This window comes from Otolemur garnettii, unplaced genomic scaffold, assembly GCF_000181295.1.
Source record: "Otolemur garnettii isolate 467f Iridium unplaced genomic scaffold, OtoGar3 scaffold00023, whole genome shotgun sequence".
In the NCBI taxonomy this organism is placed as follows: Eukaryota; Metazoa; Chordata; class Mammalia; order Primates; family Galagidae; genus Otolemur; species Otolemur garnettii.
The window spans coordinates 16,634,556-16,653,952 of record NW_003852418.1 but is presented as its reverse complement, the minus strand read 5'-3'; the positions used below and the strand labels follow the sequence as shown (position 1 = coordinate 16,653,952).

The following is a 19,397-nucleotide window of genomic DNA, read 5'->3' as shown; positions in this document are numbered from 1 at the left end:
TTTCAACCCAAGCCTCTTGGAAAGGAAAGACTCTTCCCACACAGCAACTCGAGTTTGGATGTTTCCCATCACCTTGGCAAACTCCTTCCCCATACTGAAGGGCTTGCCTGAAGTTCATCATACAGATCGCAAAGCTATGGTTGGCAGGACTTTTTTTCTAGGGATAACAACCTAGACCAGAAAGCAAATATAAGATGCAGACGTCAGTGGCCTTGGCTCTGAACTTAGGTGCACTTGCCCTGTAGGGAAGCACAGTACAGTATTCAGCAGATAAGGGGCTTGATTTCTCAGTCTGGTATTTGAGCCTCTACAGGTTTTATGAATGAAAAATGAGACATTTTGCTGCAACCCATTTGCATCTTAAGGCAAATGGGTCTCTCCTATGCACAAACATTGCGAGAGCATTTTATTCTAGGAAATTGGTTGTTTTCGTAATATCCGGCTGTCTGCAAGTTGAAATAGTTAAGAGTTCAAGAGAACCAAGTTAGGGAGATTCTAGTGAGGTAATCTTTTTTTTTTTTTTTTAACAATAAGGCTAGCTTATGTTACAATGACTTGTGAGGTAGTTTGTGCGGGAAACAGCAGGCAAGTCATTAAAATCCTCTCTGGGCGTGGTTCATTCCACACACATTCTCACGGGCAAAAGTGTGCTCACGCTGCCGCCCTCACCGTGTCACAAGGAGCACAGATTCCCAGGCTGAGGGAAGTGTCTCTCCATATAGATCTCAATGTCCTTAAAACGGCTCAGCAGATTTCACAAATGGTAAGAGAACTTTATAAATAAAAATGTCCTCTTTTTAAAAAGTAGGCTCCTCCCCCAACCACTAAAGCCGCTTGCTCACTGAAAAGCAATCCATTGACTTAGACACGTTCTTAGGCAACTTTATCTTCTTCCACCACCCTGTATTTTCCACGTGCGGTCTTCTCTTAAAACACTTTTCCCAGGAGAATCCATGTTGCTGTTTCTGCTTCTCCATCCTCTCCAATAAGATCAAAGGTGTCCCCGCCTTCACTGTCCTGCTTTTCTTCATTTTCCCCGTTTGGCCCACGTTCACCTTTGTTGAAAGCATCTTCTACTGTGCTTCTCACATTGTAGTTTGTGAAATCCAGTGATTTGATGCTGTCTTATTTTTGGAAACAGGAATCTCACTACTAGAAGCAAATTCCCTCCTCCCTCCCGTTTATATCATGATGCATTGTTTAAAAAAAAGAACTTCACCGGTTGAAGTGCGTGTTGATTGTTTTGATTAAGCCCTTATTTTTTATTTCCCCTAAGAAACAGGGTCTTGCTGTCACCCAGGATGGAATAGGAGTGCTGTGGCATGATCACAGCTCACTGTAATCACTTAAGTGATCCTCTTGCCTCAGCCTCCCAAATAACTAGAACTATAGGAATGTACCACTGTACACAGCTAATTTTCACTTTTTTTTTTTTTTTTTTGGGTAGAAATAGAGTTTCACTATATTACTCAGGCTGGTCTCAAACTCCGGGCTTTAAATGATCCTCCCACCTCAGCATCTCGAAAGTGCTGGGATTATAGGTGTGAGCTGCTGCCCCTGGCCTCATTAAGCAAGCCCTTTAATTACAGAAAAGGACATCTGTAGCCTAGAAGAAAAATGCTTTGCTACTTAGCAAGTTAGTAACAGAACTGAGACTGCCCCCCCCCCATTGCTCTTCCTAAGGAAAACCAAAATTTAAGGCAAAAGATACCTTTCTATGAATAATCCAAAGAAATGGATTTAAACTCAAGTTCTTTCAATTCATAGAGGTGAACAAAGACACAGAGCTAAGGGTGATTCAGCTACAAAAATTGCCTTCTAGAAGAAAGAACTAAAGAAACAGTGTGAAAAATACCAAGTCAAAATCGCCACTTGAGAACTGTAGTCAAACATGGGAGACGTTCAAAGGAAGCTCAAAAAAAAAAAAAAAAAAAGAAACCCCAAAAAACTCACTTTAAATTTTCATTGTACAAAAATTTTATTTCAGAAATCACTTATCTTAAAAAAATAGAAGGTGTAAGTTCTTTTCCTGCCAGATATTATCTATCATGTGAATGCCAAGGTGTTGCACAGTACAATTAATGAGGTGTGGAGACCAAGTCCAGGTGACATTCCCCGGCATTCATACCAGTTCAAAACACTGTGAATTTAAAAGGAAAAAAAAAAAAAAAACCCAAAAAACTATTTTGGAAACACTCAGAAGTATTTTGGTTTTGTAAACGTTATGTCCTGAAACTACAGATCCATTGCTGAAGAGTATTCTAAACTGTAAAAAGTAGATTTTAATTCATTAACTGAAAAGCTCCAATGGAACTTGTAGCAGCAGTGCCCTGTGGACATTTAAGAACGAGCTACAGCAGAGTAGCACAGAAATGTTAACTCTCTGCTTTAGCTTCATAGGTCGAAAGCAAAAGGAAAGTCAAAAAAAGAAGTGGGGTTTGGTTGGTAATATTTTTGGTAGCATTGGTTGCCCTCCTTCCTATTCAGTAGGTTTCCTTTAATGTTACAAGTTCAAATATTGGGAGTCAGGACACAAAATAAAATGGTAAAGTTAAGTCACTATGGACCGAAAGCCCTGTGACTTACTATGGTGAGGACGCTTACAATGGCTTTAGAGACCAAGGAGTTAAAATGATCCTCCAGCATGGCTGAAGCAGAATTTTTATGCAGTAACTTTAAGAAGTTCCCATAATGTAAAGCAATTACTTTTACTTTCATATTCACTATGTTTATCCAATGATCCCAGATTATATTTCTAGGTATTCCTACTCAAACTGTGAGGCATTTTGGGGGGTTAAATATAACACAAAGTTTGTGTAGGGGGAGCTCAGAGAACTCTAATCCAGAGAAATGCTGTCATCTCCTATAAAGTTTCAAGCAAAAGAAAACTGGGATCACCTGGTGAATTGCATGAATCTTCTGAGAATGCATTTACCACATGCATCCTCAATGAGAAGTTACGGTTCAAGTTGAAAGACACGAAGATTTAAAGCCACAGAAGAATAAAATCAGTATTAATCACTTGTGGGGATGAGTGACACCTGAGAGCAATGGTGACAACCTAACTGGATTAGCTTGGGTAATTTTTCAATCTTTTCCCATCAAACTGCAACAATCTTATGAGAAATATGTTTACTACTAAAGATAAGCATTGCAGGTATTAAAGGTATAGTGTGGGAGGTGTGATGAAAGGTACACTCCTGTAAAGTTTCAGGAAAAACTAACCATTAATTTTATTAGTGTGAAAAATATCTAACACTAAAGTTGTAGATCTGTAGATTATTGAAATAAGCATCATTTTAGGACAGAATCCAGAGATTCTCTAAAATGGTTTTGATATGACACAAAATCCTAGATTCTCACAGCTGCATGCCTCCTCTTCTGCCAAAACATGTCTGGAAAGGAAGTACAAAGAGGGCGTAACAGAACAGGCTTGAAAGCTGACAAAGAACCAAAGGAGAATTCCTCATGACGAAAGCGCTTTAATAATCTATCCTTCAAACAATCAAGAGAGTCCAAAGAAACAGAGAGTCCTGTATTTACAAAACCGATGAAAATCACACTGTAATAATCAGTGAATGGAGAACAACTGCACACATCTGCGTTCCCAACTTTTTCCACCATGATTCTACATCAAGGTAAAAAAAGATTCTTTTGTACAAATCCAAGAAGGATGTAGACAGGGGCAGCTCAACTGCCAAAGATGGTACACTGACTGATGACTGAGGCTGGTGACCGGACACGGGGGAGGGCAGTCATGGGGGGAGCTGTGCGGGCGGTTCAGTCGGTGGTTGACCTCCGGTACCAGAACCTGGCCCTGAAGTCGTCACTGCAGGTCATGAAGCCGGGGTTGGTGGGGGAGTGCACGATGCAGCGCACGATGTTGTTGTGCCCCAGGGAGAGCAGGTTCCTTCGCTCTGCTGTCCTTGAGTCCCAGCAGCAGAGACTGATCGTCCTTTCATCAGGGAGGAGCACGTAGTCCTCTGTGTGGTTGAATACCGCCTGGGTCCGGTGCACCTGCCGGCCACTCAAACCTGCGCCTGCCACGGAAACCAAGAGTTAAAGGGGGCTGTGGACTGCGGGAGGGACATTTTTCTAAGTTCACATTGCAGACCCTCAGAATGTTCTAGCAGTCAGTGGAAAAAGGTCATCTAAAAACTGTTAAAGCGATATTATGAAAAAGAAAATCATCTCTAGACCATAACCTGAGGCCTATTAATACCCATGGAGTTCTGAGGTATGTCTAGGCATAAAACTATACAGGAAACTAGTGCCACATAAGGTAGAATATTTTTCTACTGTAAGTTTCACTTTATGTCAGGTACGTTTTTCCATGTTTTTACTAAACGCAGTGTATCTCATGTTTATAAGCACTATTACTTCTTTTACTGCAAGATATTTAGTTTGTATCAATTCTAAGTAATGTTGTGATAAACATCCTTTGTATAGAAAGCTTTTTTCCTTAGGATTAAATTCCTTGAAATAGAATTACTGGGACTATAGGGACACCTGCTTTCCAAAAGAAAGCTGTATTCTTTTATGACTATGAATACATATTTTATACTTAAAGTACCATATAAAAAAGAAAATAAAAACTGCCTGATATTTCTACCACCCAGAGGTAACAATGTCAATATTTTACTGACCCCCTTTTCCAAGTATATGTGTGCTGGCACATTCATTTGTAAATTCTTTACGTCAGACCATACATAACATGCTGCTTTCATTTAAGAGTATGTACTGCGCTAATTATTTAACACCCCTAAGCCTTCTCATCTGTACAATGGGGATAATTACAGCACTTAACTTATGAGGTTCACGTGAAGTTTAAAGTGAAGTAATGCACAAGGAGCTGTGCAATCTAAATGCTTATTAACAAATAATACCCTGAGTATTTTTACTTTTGAAACAGAGTTTCTCTATTGCCCAGGCTAGACTGCAGTGGCAGCCTCGCTTACAGCAACCTCAAATTCTTGGGCTCAAGTGATCATCCTCCCTCAGCCTCCCTGAGTAGCTGGGACTACAGGCGTCCACCACTACGTCGGGCTAGTTTTTCTATTTTTTTTTTGTAGAGATAGGTCTTGCTCTTGCTCAGGCTGGTCTTGAACTCCTGAGGTCAAGTGATCCTCCCACCTCGGCCTCCTAGAGTGTGAGGATTACAGGCATGAGCCACTGTGCTTGGCCATGAGTACTTTTTTTTTTTTGCAGTTTTTGGCCGGGGCTGGGTTTGAACCCGCCACCTCCAGCATATGGGGCTGGCACCCCACCCCTTTGAGCCACAAGCACTGCCCCATGAATACTTATTTTTAAAGGTTGCACACTGTCAATGGTTGTATAACAAGACTTATTCAATATTTCTTGAGGAACACTTATGTTTCTAACTCTCAACTACTCCAAATGATTTTGTGACAGACATCTTTTGATGTGTGTTAAGTGCATGCTTGTCCAATTACCTTTAGGTTGAATGTCTGAGATCAAAAAATACATTTTAACCAGCTGACCCTCCTACTAATAAAATGCTGATTTCTTCAAATCCTTCTTAATATTAAATATTAGTTTTTAAACTTCTGAAATCTGAAAAAGATAATCCTGGCTGGACGAGGTGGCTCACGCCTATAATCCCAGCACTCTGGGAGGCTGAGGTGGGTGGATACCTTGAGCTCCCAAGACCAGCCTGAGCAGAAGTCAGACCCCCCATCTCTACTAAAAATAGAAAAATTGAGGCAACAGGACACTTCAGCCTGAGTTGGAGGTTGCTGTGAGCTATGATGCTATGGCACTCTGTCTACCCAAGGTGATGACAGCTTGAGACTGTCTCAAAACAAAAAGATAATCTCATTTTCCATTTCTTAGGTTGGCCATCTTGTATTTATTGATCATTTTTCTCTTATAAAATGGCTTCATGGTTTTTGGCTCTTTTTCTGTGAAATTTGGGCTCATCTTTTTCATATTTAAAGGTCTCTTAATTAAGAATATTAACCCAATGTCTAACATACGTATGTATATATGCTAACATTTTACTTATAGCATTTAAAATTAATTTTTAGCATCAAAATTTCTTATGTTTTCTTGATAGTTTTTTTTTCAAGAACCTTTTGAATTCTAACTAAATATTAAAACTTTAAACAAATTGTAATGTGCTAACATGACAGGGTGTTGACCTGTGAACAGAAAAGAATTGGCACATAAATTCAATACAATCCTGTTTTTGAAAAACCAAATTGTAACTCTCCACTAAAACAAGGCAATCAATTTCACTACTATAAAACATTCATAAAACAAATACAACGAGCTCTCGTCAGCAGCCTGACATCTGTCCAGATACGGCGCCCTCCTTAAAATAGTGATTACTATTTCTGAAGGAGAGGATGCTTTCACATGCTTTTTATCTTTTGTTTGCAGCAAGCACACGGCTTTTATCAAAATAAATTCACATAAAGTGTGTCAATGAAGTTGCAAAGAATTATAATAAAAACAATTGTATTACACATAGCAGAAGCCAGAAAGACAGCAGGAAAACATTGATTGTAATAGACAAATCTAAGGCAGGTTATGCTGCACCCTAGTGGCCAAATGTCACCAACTCTTCTTTAAGATGTTAACTTCTTAACACAGCAGGGTCATAGTGACTTTAGTATGTGACACAAACATATCTCATTAACAGAGGAAACCAGTGGAAATTTTCTGGTCTTCACTGCTACAAGGAACAGAAGAATAATTCACAATATTTTAACAACACTATCAAATAACCAAACTTGAACCCTACTAGTGACAGGATAAATTTAAATAGATCTCGTTATAAAAAGACCCCTAGCCCTTCTTTTCCTAATGTACAGAATACTGAGATCCACTAACGGAGGCTTTTCTCTAGATTGCTTTCACATTCTCCTGGGAAGCTGGGCAGGCCATCTGTCTATCAGGGAACCAGGGTTCTCAAATGTTACTTCCTGGAATCCAACCTAGTCTCAGGAGTGACGTACTGGGAAAAAGCAAAATTAAGAAACCTGGTTTCACTTCCAGCTCTGCCTCTAACAGACTGTAGCCTTGATTAAATTATTCACCTCTGTGCCTCAGTTTCCTCGTATTTAGAAGAGGGACATCTGCCTTGCTCAATGCACTAATTTATTGTGTTGCTCCCTTGTGATGACCTAAAAGAGTTTTGAAAACTAAAATTCTATAGATATATTAAATAGTATCAATCTCTCACATACCTGTATATCTGACCAGTGTTCTTCCTGTAGATATTTCCCAAAGTTTTGCTACAGAGTCTTTTCCACTTGAAAGAATATATTTAGAATTTTTGGAAAAAATGGCAGAACAAACTTCAGCACCATCATGTGCCTTCTCAAAGGTTGTGATGCATCGATTTGAAACACCATCCCATAATTTGATGCAGCCATCCTTGCTACCAGTTACATACATATTGGCACTAGGATTGTAATTAACGGAACATATGGCATCAGTGTGTTGATCTTGAGGATTGCAAGAGACGAAACACTGAAAGGTGTTGATATCATAAAGGCGAAGAGTCGGATGCTGAGTTCCAACAAGTATAAAGTCTCCAGAAGGATGAAAAGAGATGGAGCGTAACATCTCAGCTTCCTGTTGGGACAAAGACATTAACCTAAATAACCAACTAGTGAACAATGAAAGAAATGCACAGGAAAAGTGCAAAGTGTCTGGCTGATGTCAAGAATCTATAAAGCAATTATCAGATATCACATAGATATCAGAAGGAATAAAATGTGAAATATGTAAAAGTATCTTTTGAACTGATATTTCCAAAATTATATATTTACTGGTTAGATTCCAAAAACTACAAAAGTGAGCTACATTATTTGGAAATGAACACTTGAGTGAACAGAGAATGGAATGTTATCAACCTATGGCATATTCATGTAGTTACTGAGGGAAGATAAACACAATTTGAATGTAAGACTAGCTTCTTTAACTTGCTCCAAGGCTGCAAACATTGAGGCTTACCTACTGAAAGTTGGAAGCCACCACTAAAACGCTAATCTTTCTGCATTGCATATTGAAACTGGGGCACTAAATTTCACTCTTCCAGTAAAGACTTCATAATTTAAAATAAGTTTTTTTGCTTCCTATAGGTTATGCTTTAGTGAAGTTGGTTGTTTTGTTTTTTAATAGAGATCTGCAATCTTTAAAAAGTGTTATGAATTCCCAACTCTTGTGACACAAACTGTGACCCAACGCAGTCTTTCCTGGCCACAGAAAGCAGGCAGGTAACAGCATGTTAAGTATATATGCCAATAAAATCTGATTCCCATGCCATCCAGCATGCATCTTGCTTACTGTACTTTTTCTTTTTTTTAAAGTTTTTAATTATTATGGGTATGCAACAGATTAGGTTAGAGCATATGAGATGTTTTGATATAGGCATACAATGTGGATTAATCAAATCAGGGTAATTGAGGAATCTATCACCTCAGGCATTTAACATTTTTTGTTAGGAACATTCAAATTTCATTCTTTTAGTTATTTTAAAGTGTGCCCTAACTTACTGTTGATTATAATCACTTTGTTGTGCTATCAAATATTGTTCATTCTATCTGTATTTCTGCACCTTGTTTTATAGGATGGTCACTGAAACTACTATTTTTTTTTTTTTTTTTTTTTTTTTTGAGACAGAGTCTTATTACGTTGCCCTCGGTTGAGTGCCGTTGTGTCACAGCTCACAGCAACCTCAAACTCTGTGGGCTTAAGCAATTCTCTTGCCTCAGCCTTCCAAGTAGGGAAGTCTACAGGTGTCTGCCCCATGCCTGGCTACTTTTCTTGTTGTTGCAGTTGTCATTCTTGTTTTTAGCTGGCCTGGCCAAGTTTGAACCCGCTAGCCTCAAGAGTATGTGGCCAGCGCCCCACCCACTAAGCTATGAGCACTGCCGCCCCACTGAGACTACTTTTTAAAAGAGAATAGTCACATAACACCTCACTGTATTTAAGAAAAAATGAAAAGTTTCTTTCCAAAGACTCCTAACCTGAATGTATTTGAAGGCTCTTTTTGCAGATGGTTTGGAATAGTCAAATAATTTAAGAGTATAATCCCTTGAGCCAGAAGCCAGGATCTGTTCTGTTGGGTGGAAAGCGAGACACGTGACTTCATCCACATGGTCGTAGAGAGTTCGAATCACTGGGTGATTTTCCATATTCTGTTGTGCAGTCTCATTCATCATGACCTAGACCAATAAGAGATATTGAAAGTATTAAATCTGTCTGAATTAAAGTACATAATCCACAACCATGGCAAACTAAAGCTTATTTAAACTGTGCTCTTGTTCTCCCCACAATTAACAAAAGGCAAACCGTGAGCATGTTGCTGAGATCTTTACCTCTATTGGCATGGCGCTTTTGGCCAACATTCTCTCTGTGTCAAGTATCTTTATGGAAGCATCAGCAGACCCAGTAGCTATCAACTGTCCATCTCTACTGTATGTAGCTACACGGCACGGTCCTTTATGGGATGTGACATAGCATGTTTCATACTCAGAAGCCTCTGGGGACATAGTCTGAACATCTGCATCGAATTCCAGGTCAATCCCTGTGCCTGGGGCAACTGTGTCTGAACGGCCGATGGCATACTGAACTGCAGTGTCGTCATTTTCCATTCCTGAAAAGAAAGGAAAAGGGCAGGCATCAAAAATGTTTTTATAAAAGGCAAAGACAAAGTTCTGGATCCAAATTGGAAAGAAGTTCATCCATGTCAATTTACTATTTCTCAGAGTTGCATGACACCTAATGCTTTAAAAAATTATTTATACTGCCTGTTTGATTCAAGGCTCCCAACATTGTGAGGCGACCTGGGTTGGTGGAAGGTTAGGTTTCATCAGACAATCGTTTCCCCAGGTTCCTGCCTCCACAGTTTATTACTTTAACTACAACTATAGAAACTCAACGCTTCCCTTTCTTTAAATTATCCATTTTTTCCCATTCCAACTTTTAATATTTTTAGGGCTGAGAGCTGTTAGCAGCAGCTTTGAAACTCATTAATTCAGCTATGTTAATATTAAATTTAGTAAAATGTTTCTGAAAGAATACTGACATTTAAATAAAGTTTATAAAAAATATGCATTTTAAATTTAAAAATAACCTCAAACACTATATAGAAAATATATTGACTGGTACAGTAAAAACTAGAACTATAGATGAATAAGAAAATAAAAACAACCTCAAATTTTAACAACCAGTGATAATTATTAAAAACTCAGGGTTGAATTCTTCTGGACTTTTTCCTATGCGAAGTTTTATTTTTCCAAAAAATAGACCCACACTGTGTGACATGTTATGACTTACTTGTTCATTTAATTATACAGAATAAAAATCTGTCCAGGTTAATAAATATTCACTTGTATCATTGTATCATTCAATTTTATGAATAATGAGAAATTTATAGCTAATCACCTATTTTGGGCTTGTATATCCATTTTATTTCAGAATCAATTCTCACAATTGGCATTGCCAAGTCAAAGTCTAAATGTTTTTCCTAATTCAGTATTTTACTATTTTCTATTATTAGCCAGGTAGGCACTAGGAAATACTGTTAAAGAAGAAAAGAACCTCATCTTTATTGAGCTTTTGGTCTTTTCTGGGGAGGTGTGAAATGGAAAGCTGATGACTGTGTGGGAAACAATCCAAGCCATGACGGAAATTTCAGAGTAATTCTATTACCAGGGAAATGGAATCACGATAACAGAGTAACTGGGGAAGTGTGGGAAAGAGAGTAGGATTATTTTATAAGAATTGAGAAGGACTCTGAGAGACCATTTGAGCTAAAATCCGAAGGAAGTCAGTAATACAATTATGGAGTGATCCACATAATGCATATATAGACCCTGAAGCTAGAACCAGCTTAAGGTCTCCATCATCTGGATGTCACTTACTCCTTCAATATCCAAGCACTATACGTGGCACTAAACTAGATTATTTTGATCTGCAAAATTCTGCTGCATGAAAAAATCTAAAACCTCACAATGGGATCTATGAATTTGCACTCACAAGCTACCTAGTTTGATGAGATGCAAGAGCTGCTCCGAGGGTGCACAAACAGACTGAGGCTTGATTTCATTGATGAGGCCATTAGCAATGCTGATATAGCCATCATAGAGCAGCTGGCTAATGATCAGCTTGTAGAGCTGCTGGCGGTCCTTCAAGCCCACTTTGGTTCTGTACATCTTGGAGAAGAGGACAATTTCCCTGCCAGCTGCAAGAAGGGAGAACAGGTGGATGGTAAAGAGGCAGGCACTAGTAAATCACAGAAACAGCACAAGACTCTTTGGTCACACTTAATCTTACACAAATAAAATCTCATCTCTATCCGCTGCATTATCTTTGATCAGTGATCTCATTTCTTGGAGCTCAGATACTTCAGCAGTTAAGTTACTGGAAATTAAACAAGATGGTGCACATAAAGCATTGAGACCACAGTGCCTGGCATACAGAAATTCTTCAAGTCATGCTAGTCAATATTTACAGGAGAATCCCTTATCAACTTTTCTTCTCTGCCAAACTACCCCAGGTACTTTTTATTCTTTATTGCTATCCCAGAACAATCTATTTCTTCTGTTAATTAAACACTGACTGGTATTTCCAAAATGCATGACAGCTGCTATTCTGCTGACATCCAGACTACTGTTCCACTAGCTGACTTGTATGCTTACTAATGTCTGTTATGTTCATTCTTAAAACCTATTTAATAGCAATTGAGCTTCTTACTGTAATTACATCATTTAGTTAGTAAATCAAAATATGAGGGCAAAAAATGCTACTGGACTATGAAAAGCACACCAAGTTGAACGCATTGGAAAGATTCAAAGGTGAACTACTTAATAAAATGCCAAGTAAGATAGGGTCAAAACAGTATCAAAAATGGGGGAAAAAATGTAAAAATTTGGAAGTACTGCACACTCATTGATTTACAAGCATCTAAGTTCTCCTTCAGTCTTAGAAAGTGCAACAGAAACCTGTCAATGATAGTATCTGGTTTGTGAAAAAAGAACTGTAATTGGTGGGCATGACTGAATAATTTATCAAAAATCAATGTCTATATGTATGAGTATGTTTGGACAGACATTAGAAGGCTACATATGTCTGGGACAGCAACAAATAATAAAAGTGACCTCAGAGCTTGACTGCTTACACCCTGGGCAATACCAATAGGTGGTAATTGTAATAGTCAACACTTACTAAGCACATCCCATATGCCAGATACCGTGCTAAGCACCTTATAAGCATTAGCTTATCGGATAATATCATTCAAGGTATTTGAATATATGTACAAGCAAAGGTACATAAATCTGCACTTGTGCAGACAACACTGGGACACAATAAAGATGATGAGGCCAGCTCAAAGAGCTTAGGACACCTACTCAAGGAAACTGTGGCTGTGTAACTCATCTAGTTAACGTGACCGCCAGAACTGCCCACTCCAGAGCCCAGAACTTAACCACTGAAGGAGTTCAGGAACCACCAACTCAAAATAAGATGCTTTGGTATCTTGATTACCTCGAATTGAAGATATCTAGGGAACAGAATGCAGGTGGAGGCTTTCTCTGAGCACCTCTCATCTGTCTGAAGTTGAATCCTCCAAAAAAACCAAATCACCCAGGCAAGTGTTGACATCACCCATAGAGCTGACTACCTATTCTTTTGAGGGCTGCTCTGAGACAGCTTTTATGTACCAGAGAGAGTCTTTATCTGCATTAAAAAACCCGCCTTTATTCACCGTACATTTCCTCCCCTCACCCTCTCAAAACTAGTGTTCACACTGCCAGAGAAGCCCCTATTCCTTTTCCTAGCTCAGGATGCTGTACAAGCTTCAGTCATTTGACACTTAAGAGTCTCATATTTTGTGGGACTCTTGTACGTAAAGATTTTTCCCCCTATAGACAAAGCTTAATAAACAGAAGAAACGAAAAGGTTCTAGGTTAGAATAAAAAGAATAAAAATTGCTGAAAAATAACCTACAAGTTCTACTGTAAATATCGACCAACTTAACTCGATTAATTTTTCTATGTCAGGCACTGCGATCAATGCTTGGTGCACCACCTTGCTTAACCTCCAGTAACTTACTTAACAGTTAATTTACGGTATGCCAACTTAATTTGTGGCCATGACAAGGAACTTAGAAGCATGGAGGGGAACCATTTTTCACTCCCCCTGCCACTCTTCCATCTGGTCTTTTCATTCTTGCCGGTACACCACGGGGTGTACAATGATAGTTTTAAAAACGTGATCCAGCCCCCACTTCAACTCCCATAGAACGTTCACTCGCCGGGCTAGCAGAAGCCTAATTAATTACCATCCCCAATTTGCAGGCCAGGACCCCGAAACGCGAGGACGAGCACCCGGCCCGGGACAACTCGGACGGAGATGGAGGGCACCAGGGCGAGAACACAGACTCCACCTCACAGCAGGCGCGGAGGGGAACTGAGGACCGGGTGGGATGGGCGCGAGGCCTTCCGAGGAAAGGAAAGGGGCGTGCAGGCCAAGCCCGGCAACTCGGGGGACCCCAATTCCGGGCGTACGCCCCCCGCTGACTCCCCACTCTACCCGCTTCGCTCCAGCCCTTTCTGTGGTCTTCTAAAGGCCCCAGCCGACCGCACCAGCCACTCTCCCCGTCCGCCCAGACCCCAGTACCAGCTAGTCCCGCTCCCTCGGTCTCCCGCTCGCTCCCAGAAAAATGGAGGCACGAAGCCTGCCCAATCGATCGCTCCAAGTGCACGTTTACTGCGCACGCGCACAGGGTGCCACGCCGAGCGCTGCGCTATCGATAGGTCCTACTCTCTCTCGCCCTTCTCGCCATCTTACTGGCATGTTCAAAAGGTTCGTTCACCTCCTTCGACTTTACCTCCTATGGGACAACGCTGACGTCAAGGAGGTGTTGTCTCACGGACAAATGCCTGATCTCGGAGAACACCGCGGGCTCTAAAACCGTCACGGGTCTGTCGAACCGTTGACTCCACCACTTCCGGGGTCGTAGGGAGCCAGTGCGCCTGCGCCCGGTCTGCGCGTCGGAACGTGTCTCCCGCCGTCGGCCACCTGGTGAACCAATCATAAGGCAACCTCTCTCTAGCTCAGACCAATCAGCTTTCGGGTTAGAGGGTTTAACTCCTATTTAAAAAGAAGAGTCTTTGAATCCTAACGGCTGAGAGCTGAGAGGACTCCGGGACTTGGATCTGAGGTTGGACCCGGCAGGTGGACTGGGCTGGGTGCGGGGGGTGCTAACCCTGTGTGGCGGACGAGGGCAGCAGGGACGAGGGGCGGCCGGCTGGGGGGTCCTCTTCGCAGACTGGGGGGCCGCGGGCCAGAAGGAAGGAGCAGAGCGACGGAGTTCGCCCTGGCCCCTGCGTCCTTGGCCCTGGCGTCTCCGTGGCGCTCCCAGCACCTGCCCCTGGGTAACTAGGCGCCCTCTGAGATGCCACTGGTTGGCTCGGTGCGTAGCTCGGTGGCTGGCGGGTTCGAACCCGGCCCAGGCCTGCCAAACAACAATGACAACTGCAACCAAAAAAAATAGCCGGGCGCAGTGGCGGCGCCTGCGGTCCCAGCTACTCGGGAGGCTGCGGCTAGAGAATCGCTTAAGCCCAAGAGTTGGAGGTTGCCGTGAGCTGCGACGCCACGGCACTCGGGCGACAAACTGAGATTCTGTCTCAAAAAAAAAAAAAAAGCCACTTGTTATGACACCCAGCGATGGAAGGGGATTGGGGGTGAGCAGGGTGAGAGACAGGTGGTCGTTGCTGCCTTGGAGTTCGCGTTCTAGTGGGGTTTGGGGAGACGGCGAGCTCCCAAGATAACTTGCACCTGTCACGGGTGTTAGGAAGGAAATAAAACAGTAGTGCGGCTTAATGGAGGCTGTTTAGCTAGAATAGCCTGGGAAGGCCCAGACTGGATGAGTGGGTGAATTAGTGAATAAGATGACCTCGGAGAGGTCTTTTTGGGGCCGGGACTTGTGAGCCGTTGGCCTCGGAGCAGTTATGTCAGGATTACTTAAGACCTTGTTAAAAGTATAGCCCCACCCAGGGCCCAGGAAATCGGAATTGCATAGAGATGGGACCCAGGTGTCTAATTATTAAACTCTTCAGGTGATGCTTATGTTGCATTGAGAAGTAGTGACGCAGACCCACGCATACCAATCATCCGGGGATGTTAAAATGCAGAGCCTGTTTTATTAGGTCTGGATTTGGGCCTGAGCGTCTCCATTCTTAACAGACATCTGGGCGAGGTATGCATAGCTACTGCCCTAGACTGTTACTATCACTTCCTCTTATCTAACCTCCTTCGTTCCTTGAATTAAACATTTTTCAGTAGCACACACTCAGTTCCTCGCTCCTCTCTTTCATATCTCTGCAGACATTCATGGCTCAGAGGAAAAAGAATATATAAACCTCTCTCTGTACTATTAAGCTAACGACTTTTCTATTCAAAATTGTAGGATCTCTGGTTTGAACGGAATGGATCCTGTAAAGGTCATCTGGTTGTAGATAAGAATCACCTGAAGAGTAGTCTTCCTGGAGTGCTCCCTAGAATTCTAGATCAAGGTCTTCCATTTTATTCCGTTTTCTTTTCTTTTCTTTTATTTGAGACAGAGCCTCAAGCTGGCCCCCTGGGTAGAGTGCCATGGCATCACAGCTCACAGCAACCTCCAACTCCTGTGCTCAAGCGAGTCTCCTGCCTCACCCTCCCAAGTAGCTGGGACCACAGGCACTGGCTACAACGCCTGGCTATTTTTTTTTTGGTTGCAGCCATCGTTGTTTGGCGGGCCTGGGCTGGATTCGAACTCGCCACCTTTGGTGTATGTGGCTGGTGCCTTAGCCACTTGAGCCACAGGCCCTGAGCCTATTCAGTTTTCTTAGGAAGAAAAGTGGAGTGAACTGGAACTTCTGTCAGAAGAGTGTTGAATAAATGTCCTTTGGCCCGTTTGGTCTCATTAGTCTGCTACTTGTAACTGTCAGGGAAAGTGAAGAAAGTATTTGAGCATGTGCAAAATTAATGTTTGCATAACACAAGTGTGCATTTCCTTTTTATTTTTTCTCACCCCTTGTTTTTAATAAGGGCTCCAGCCTCATTGGTACTAGTTCTGTCTTCATCTCTTCTCTGTGGAGTTGTTTGCTCATTTGTAAAATGGATGTGAAAACACGGGGGTGGGGAGTTCTTTGGGATTCTAGAATTCTGAGAGCACCTGAGTAAGAAAGGTTTCTGCTTTCTTGATGTACCTATTTGATAGGTTGTTGTGCCTGACTCACGGTATGGGCTTACTAAATGTTAAAAACTATTTTTGATTTCCTATGTCAGTGGATTGATTGATTCTTAAAGCACTGATGTTCATGACATGTTATGTTGTAGGTTTTGGGGTGGAAACAGTGAATATAGTGGGACTACATCCTTTTGTACTATTAACCTAACGGCTAATTATTGTAAGCTAAGCTTTTATGGAACTTATTTCTGTGTAGACTCTGAGCAGGCTGGATATCTGACTCTGGGGAGACAGGCAGCAAACAGATGCATATGTTGTTCATGTCAGACATCAAAGATTATAAGAAAAATAAGAGATGGTTTTGGAGAGGACGTATTATCAGAGACCTCAGTGAAATGAAGGCCTGAGCTGCACACATGTGGGGGGAGCAGGAAGTGCGAAGTACCTTTGGCAAGGGACTTGTTTGAGAAAGGAAAGGAGCCCTGAGTGGGTGGTATGCAATGGACGAGGAGAGGAGGTGTAGTCAGAGTTTATTGGGTCTACGTTATGAGAGACTTCATAGACCTGGCTGTGTAGGTCAGAGTTTGAATATTTTTGCTTCAGTTGGGGAGTCATGGGAAGTTTTGAACTAAGGACCGACACTTGTTTATGGGATCCCTGACTGCAGGGCTGAGAACAGCCCATCAAGGATAGAAGAAGGGAGGGCACCGGGAGCCTGTTGGAAGCAATCTAGGAAGGAATAATGGTTTGACCAGGTGGTGGTAGTAGAGGGGGTGAGTAGTGATTTTGAAGGTAGAGCCTAAAAAATATGCTGATGGATTAGATGTGGGGTTTGAGAGAGAATAAGGATTATTCCTGAGCCACTGGCAGGATGGATTTGCCATCAACTGAGATGCAGACATCTGTGAGAATAGATTTGGGGAGTGGAGAGGGATCAGAACTTCAGTTTGGGCCACTGAGGTGCCTCGCCCATAACCAGGCACAGATGTGTAGAATTTAGGAAGTTTAAGTTGGGAGTTCAGGGGAGAGGTCTGGGTTGGAGAAGGATACTTGGAAGTCATCAGCCTGTGCACGGTACACATTGAAAGCCAAGAGACTGGATGAACTCAACGTAGGGAGTGAGTGTAGATGGGGAAGTAGTCGTAGGCCTGAACTCAGGGCACACTATGAGCAAGGAGAGGAAAAGTACACAGGAGAACAGAGATTCTGTCTTGGTAGAGGATTGAGATTCCTGGCAGACATTTCTGTGAGACTGAGTAAATAACTTGGATACCTAAGTCTGACAGGTTAGGGAGAGGAAAGGCTAGGGTAGTGGATGCATTTTTAGTTATCCTAATAAAATGGTTAGAGCCAAGGCATTGGTGAAGTGGAGGGTCCAAGGACTCATTCTTGGGTCACCCCAGACACAAGACTGGGGAAACATGAAGTGGATACAGCAAAGTAGGGTAAGACAGGACAGATAGTGAGGTGGGAGATAAAGCTGGAAGCTAAGTGAAGGGGCTGTAAGACATGGTCAACCTTGTCACGTTCTGATGAGAACACCAGATGAGGACAGAATTGAGTAGGGGTCAGCCATGGGCCTGCTGACATGGTGGGAGGAGAAAGCCCATTGGGAATGGGCTGGGATGGTGGTGGTAGGGATGACATGTATAGTAGTTTTTCTGAGCTTAGCTATTGGAAGGGGAGATGAGAGATGGGGTGGTGGCTGGGACAGTCATAAAGAGGACTGTCAAGGTAGCAGTATGTATTCCAGCAGGCTGCACATGGATGGGAGGGGCCTGTTGAAGAGCAGCGGATACAGCAGCCAGATGCGTCTGTTGAGGAGTGAAGTCCTGAGTGTTCAGGGCGGAGGGGTTGGCCTGGTAGGAAAAGCCCCACACCTGTACGTCCTGTATCAGGTGGGAAAGCACTCCATCCCCCATATGCTTCCTTTGGACAAAAAGTATGAAATCCTGTGTGTTATGGAGGCCTTTCATCTAGGAACTGTCACTCTAGCAACAGCACTTTGAAGCAGGTGGTATTTTTTAAATTAAAGGTTCTTTTTTCTTTTCAGGCATCATGGACAGATCAAAAGAAAACTACATTTCAGGGCCCATTAAGGTAAATTGAGTAATCTCTAAAATCTCAGTCACATTCATAGAACTCACATGGAGATTGGAATTCTCAGCTTTCCTTTGCATTGTATATTTAGATCCCCTGTTACTTCTGTTTATGAATTAGTCACTTGGCATTTGGTAACAGTCTGCTGATTCCAAATTGTAACTTTTTTGTCCTGCCTTGTCTTACAGTTAGCTATTTAAATATCTGCACTCCTCCATTGTATGCAGGATGATAATACTAAACTACCCCAAAGAAGCCCAAAACTTGTCTATACTTTCTTGCATCAGAAATGAACCTTTTTGGTATATTTTTTTTCTGGTCATAACTTAGGGAGTGATAAATCCAGAGTGGATAAATGTCAAGTGGCATTTTGGTGAACTTTTCTTGAGAGCCCACTTTAAGCCAGAGTTTGTTAGAGGCAGAGATTACAGTGATGAAAAGCACGTGGTCCCTGACTGGTGAGGAACTGAGAGCCCCTGTGAACCAATACCAGGACTTACTATATACGGGTCCTTTGCTGTGAAATGCTTGGGACCAGAAAAGTGTTTGGATTTTGGAATTTTTCATTATATTTAATGGTTGAGCAACTCAAATATGAAAATCCAAAATGCTCCAGCAGTGAGTATTTCCTTTTGAGTGGCATGTCATTGCTCAAAAAGTTTCAGATTTGGATTTTTTTTCATTGGGTACTTGTCTATTTAGGGCCCTTAATAGTCTTGAGGAGGAGTGCTTAATTCAGATGAGGATAGGCCTGGAGTTCAGGAATGCGTCTCTGGTTTTTAGCCTTTAATGTGTGTGGACTACTGAGGCAATGCTCTAAAGCAGCAGTTCTCAACCTGTGGGTCACAACCCCTTTTTAACAATGAAAATACCTTGTGGCATTAGGAAGGTTGAGAACCACTGCTTTAAAGATTCGTTAATCATGGTAACTCCTAGATTTTTTTTCTTGTAGGAAATCGGCATAAGAACCATCCTTAGTGGTTAGGATGCCAGCCACATGCACTGGGGCTAGTGGGTTCGAACTCTGCTGGGCCAGCTAAACAACAAAGACAAGTGCAACAAAAAATAGCTGGGTGTTGTGGCGGGCGCC

At 42.0% G+C, this 19,397-nt stretch overlaps 2 protein-coding genes across 4 annotated transcripts in view; one reads left to right on the top strand and one right to left on the bottom strand.

The window, feature by feature from the left end:
- Positions 1-3,466: 3,466 nt before the first annotated feature.
- CSTF1 (cleavage stimulation factor subunit 1) lies at positions 3,467-13,966 on the bottom strand. 3 transcript variants are annotated; one of them, XM_023511954.1, is made up of 6 exons: positions 13,865-13,966; positions 11,021-11,218; positions 9,351-9,628; positions 9,000-9,197; positions 7,212-7,602; positions 3,467-4,040 (listed from the first exon to the last, which is right to left on the bottom strand). In XM_023511954.1, exons 2-6 carry the CDS (start codon positions 11,187-11,189, stop codon positions 3,781-3,783), a joined length of 1,296 nt encoding a protein of 431 aa, XP_023367722.1. In that variant the 5' UTR covers positions 11,190-11,218; positions 13,865-13,966; the 3' UTR covers positions 3,467-3,780. The 3 variants fall into 3 exon arrangements, with proteins under 3 accessions (XP_023367722.1, XP_003787763.1, XP_012659374.1); XM_003787715.2 differs by lacking the exon at positions 13,865-13,966 and adding an exon at positions 13,654-13,846; XM_012803920.2 differs by lacking the exon at positions 13,865-13,966 and having other exon boundaries at positions 11,021-11,722.
- A 4,297-nt stretch (positions 13,967-18,263) lies between these two features.
- Positions 18,264-19,397, top strand: part of AURKA (aurora kinase A) — a 14,045-nt gene continuing 12,911 nt past the window's right edge. Inside the window, exon 1 of the mRNA XM_003787713.3 lies at positions 18,264-18,307. Within this exon, the coding sequence (XP_003787761.1) occupies positions 18,266-18,307 (42 nt within the window). The 5' untranslated portion in view covers positions 18,264-18,265. The remainder of the gene's footprint in view (positions 18,308-19,397) is intronic.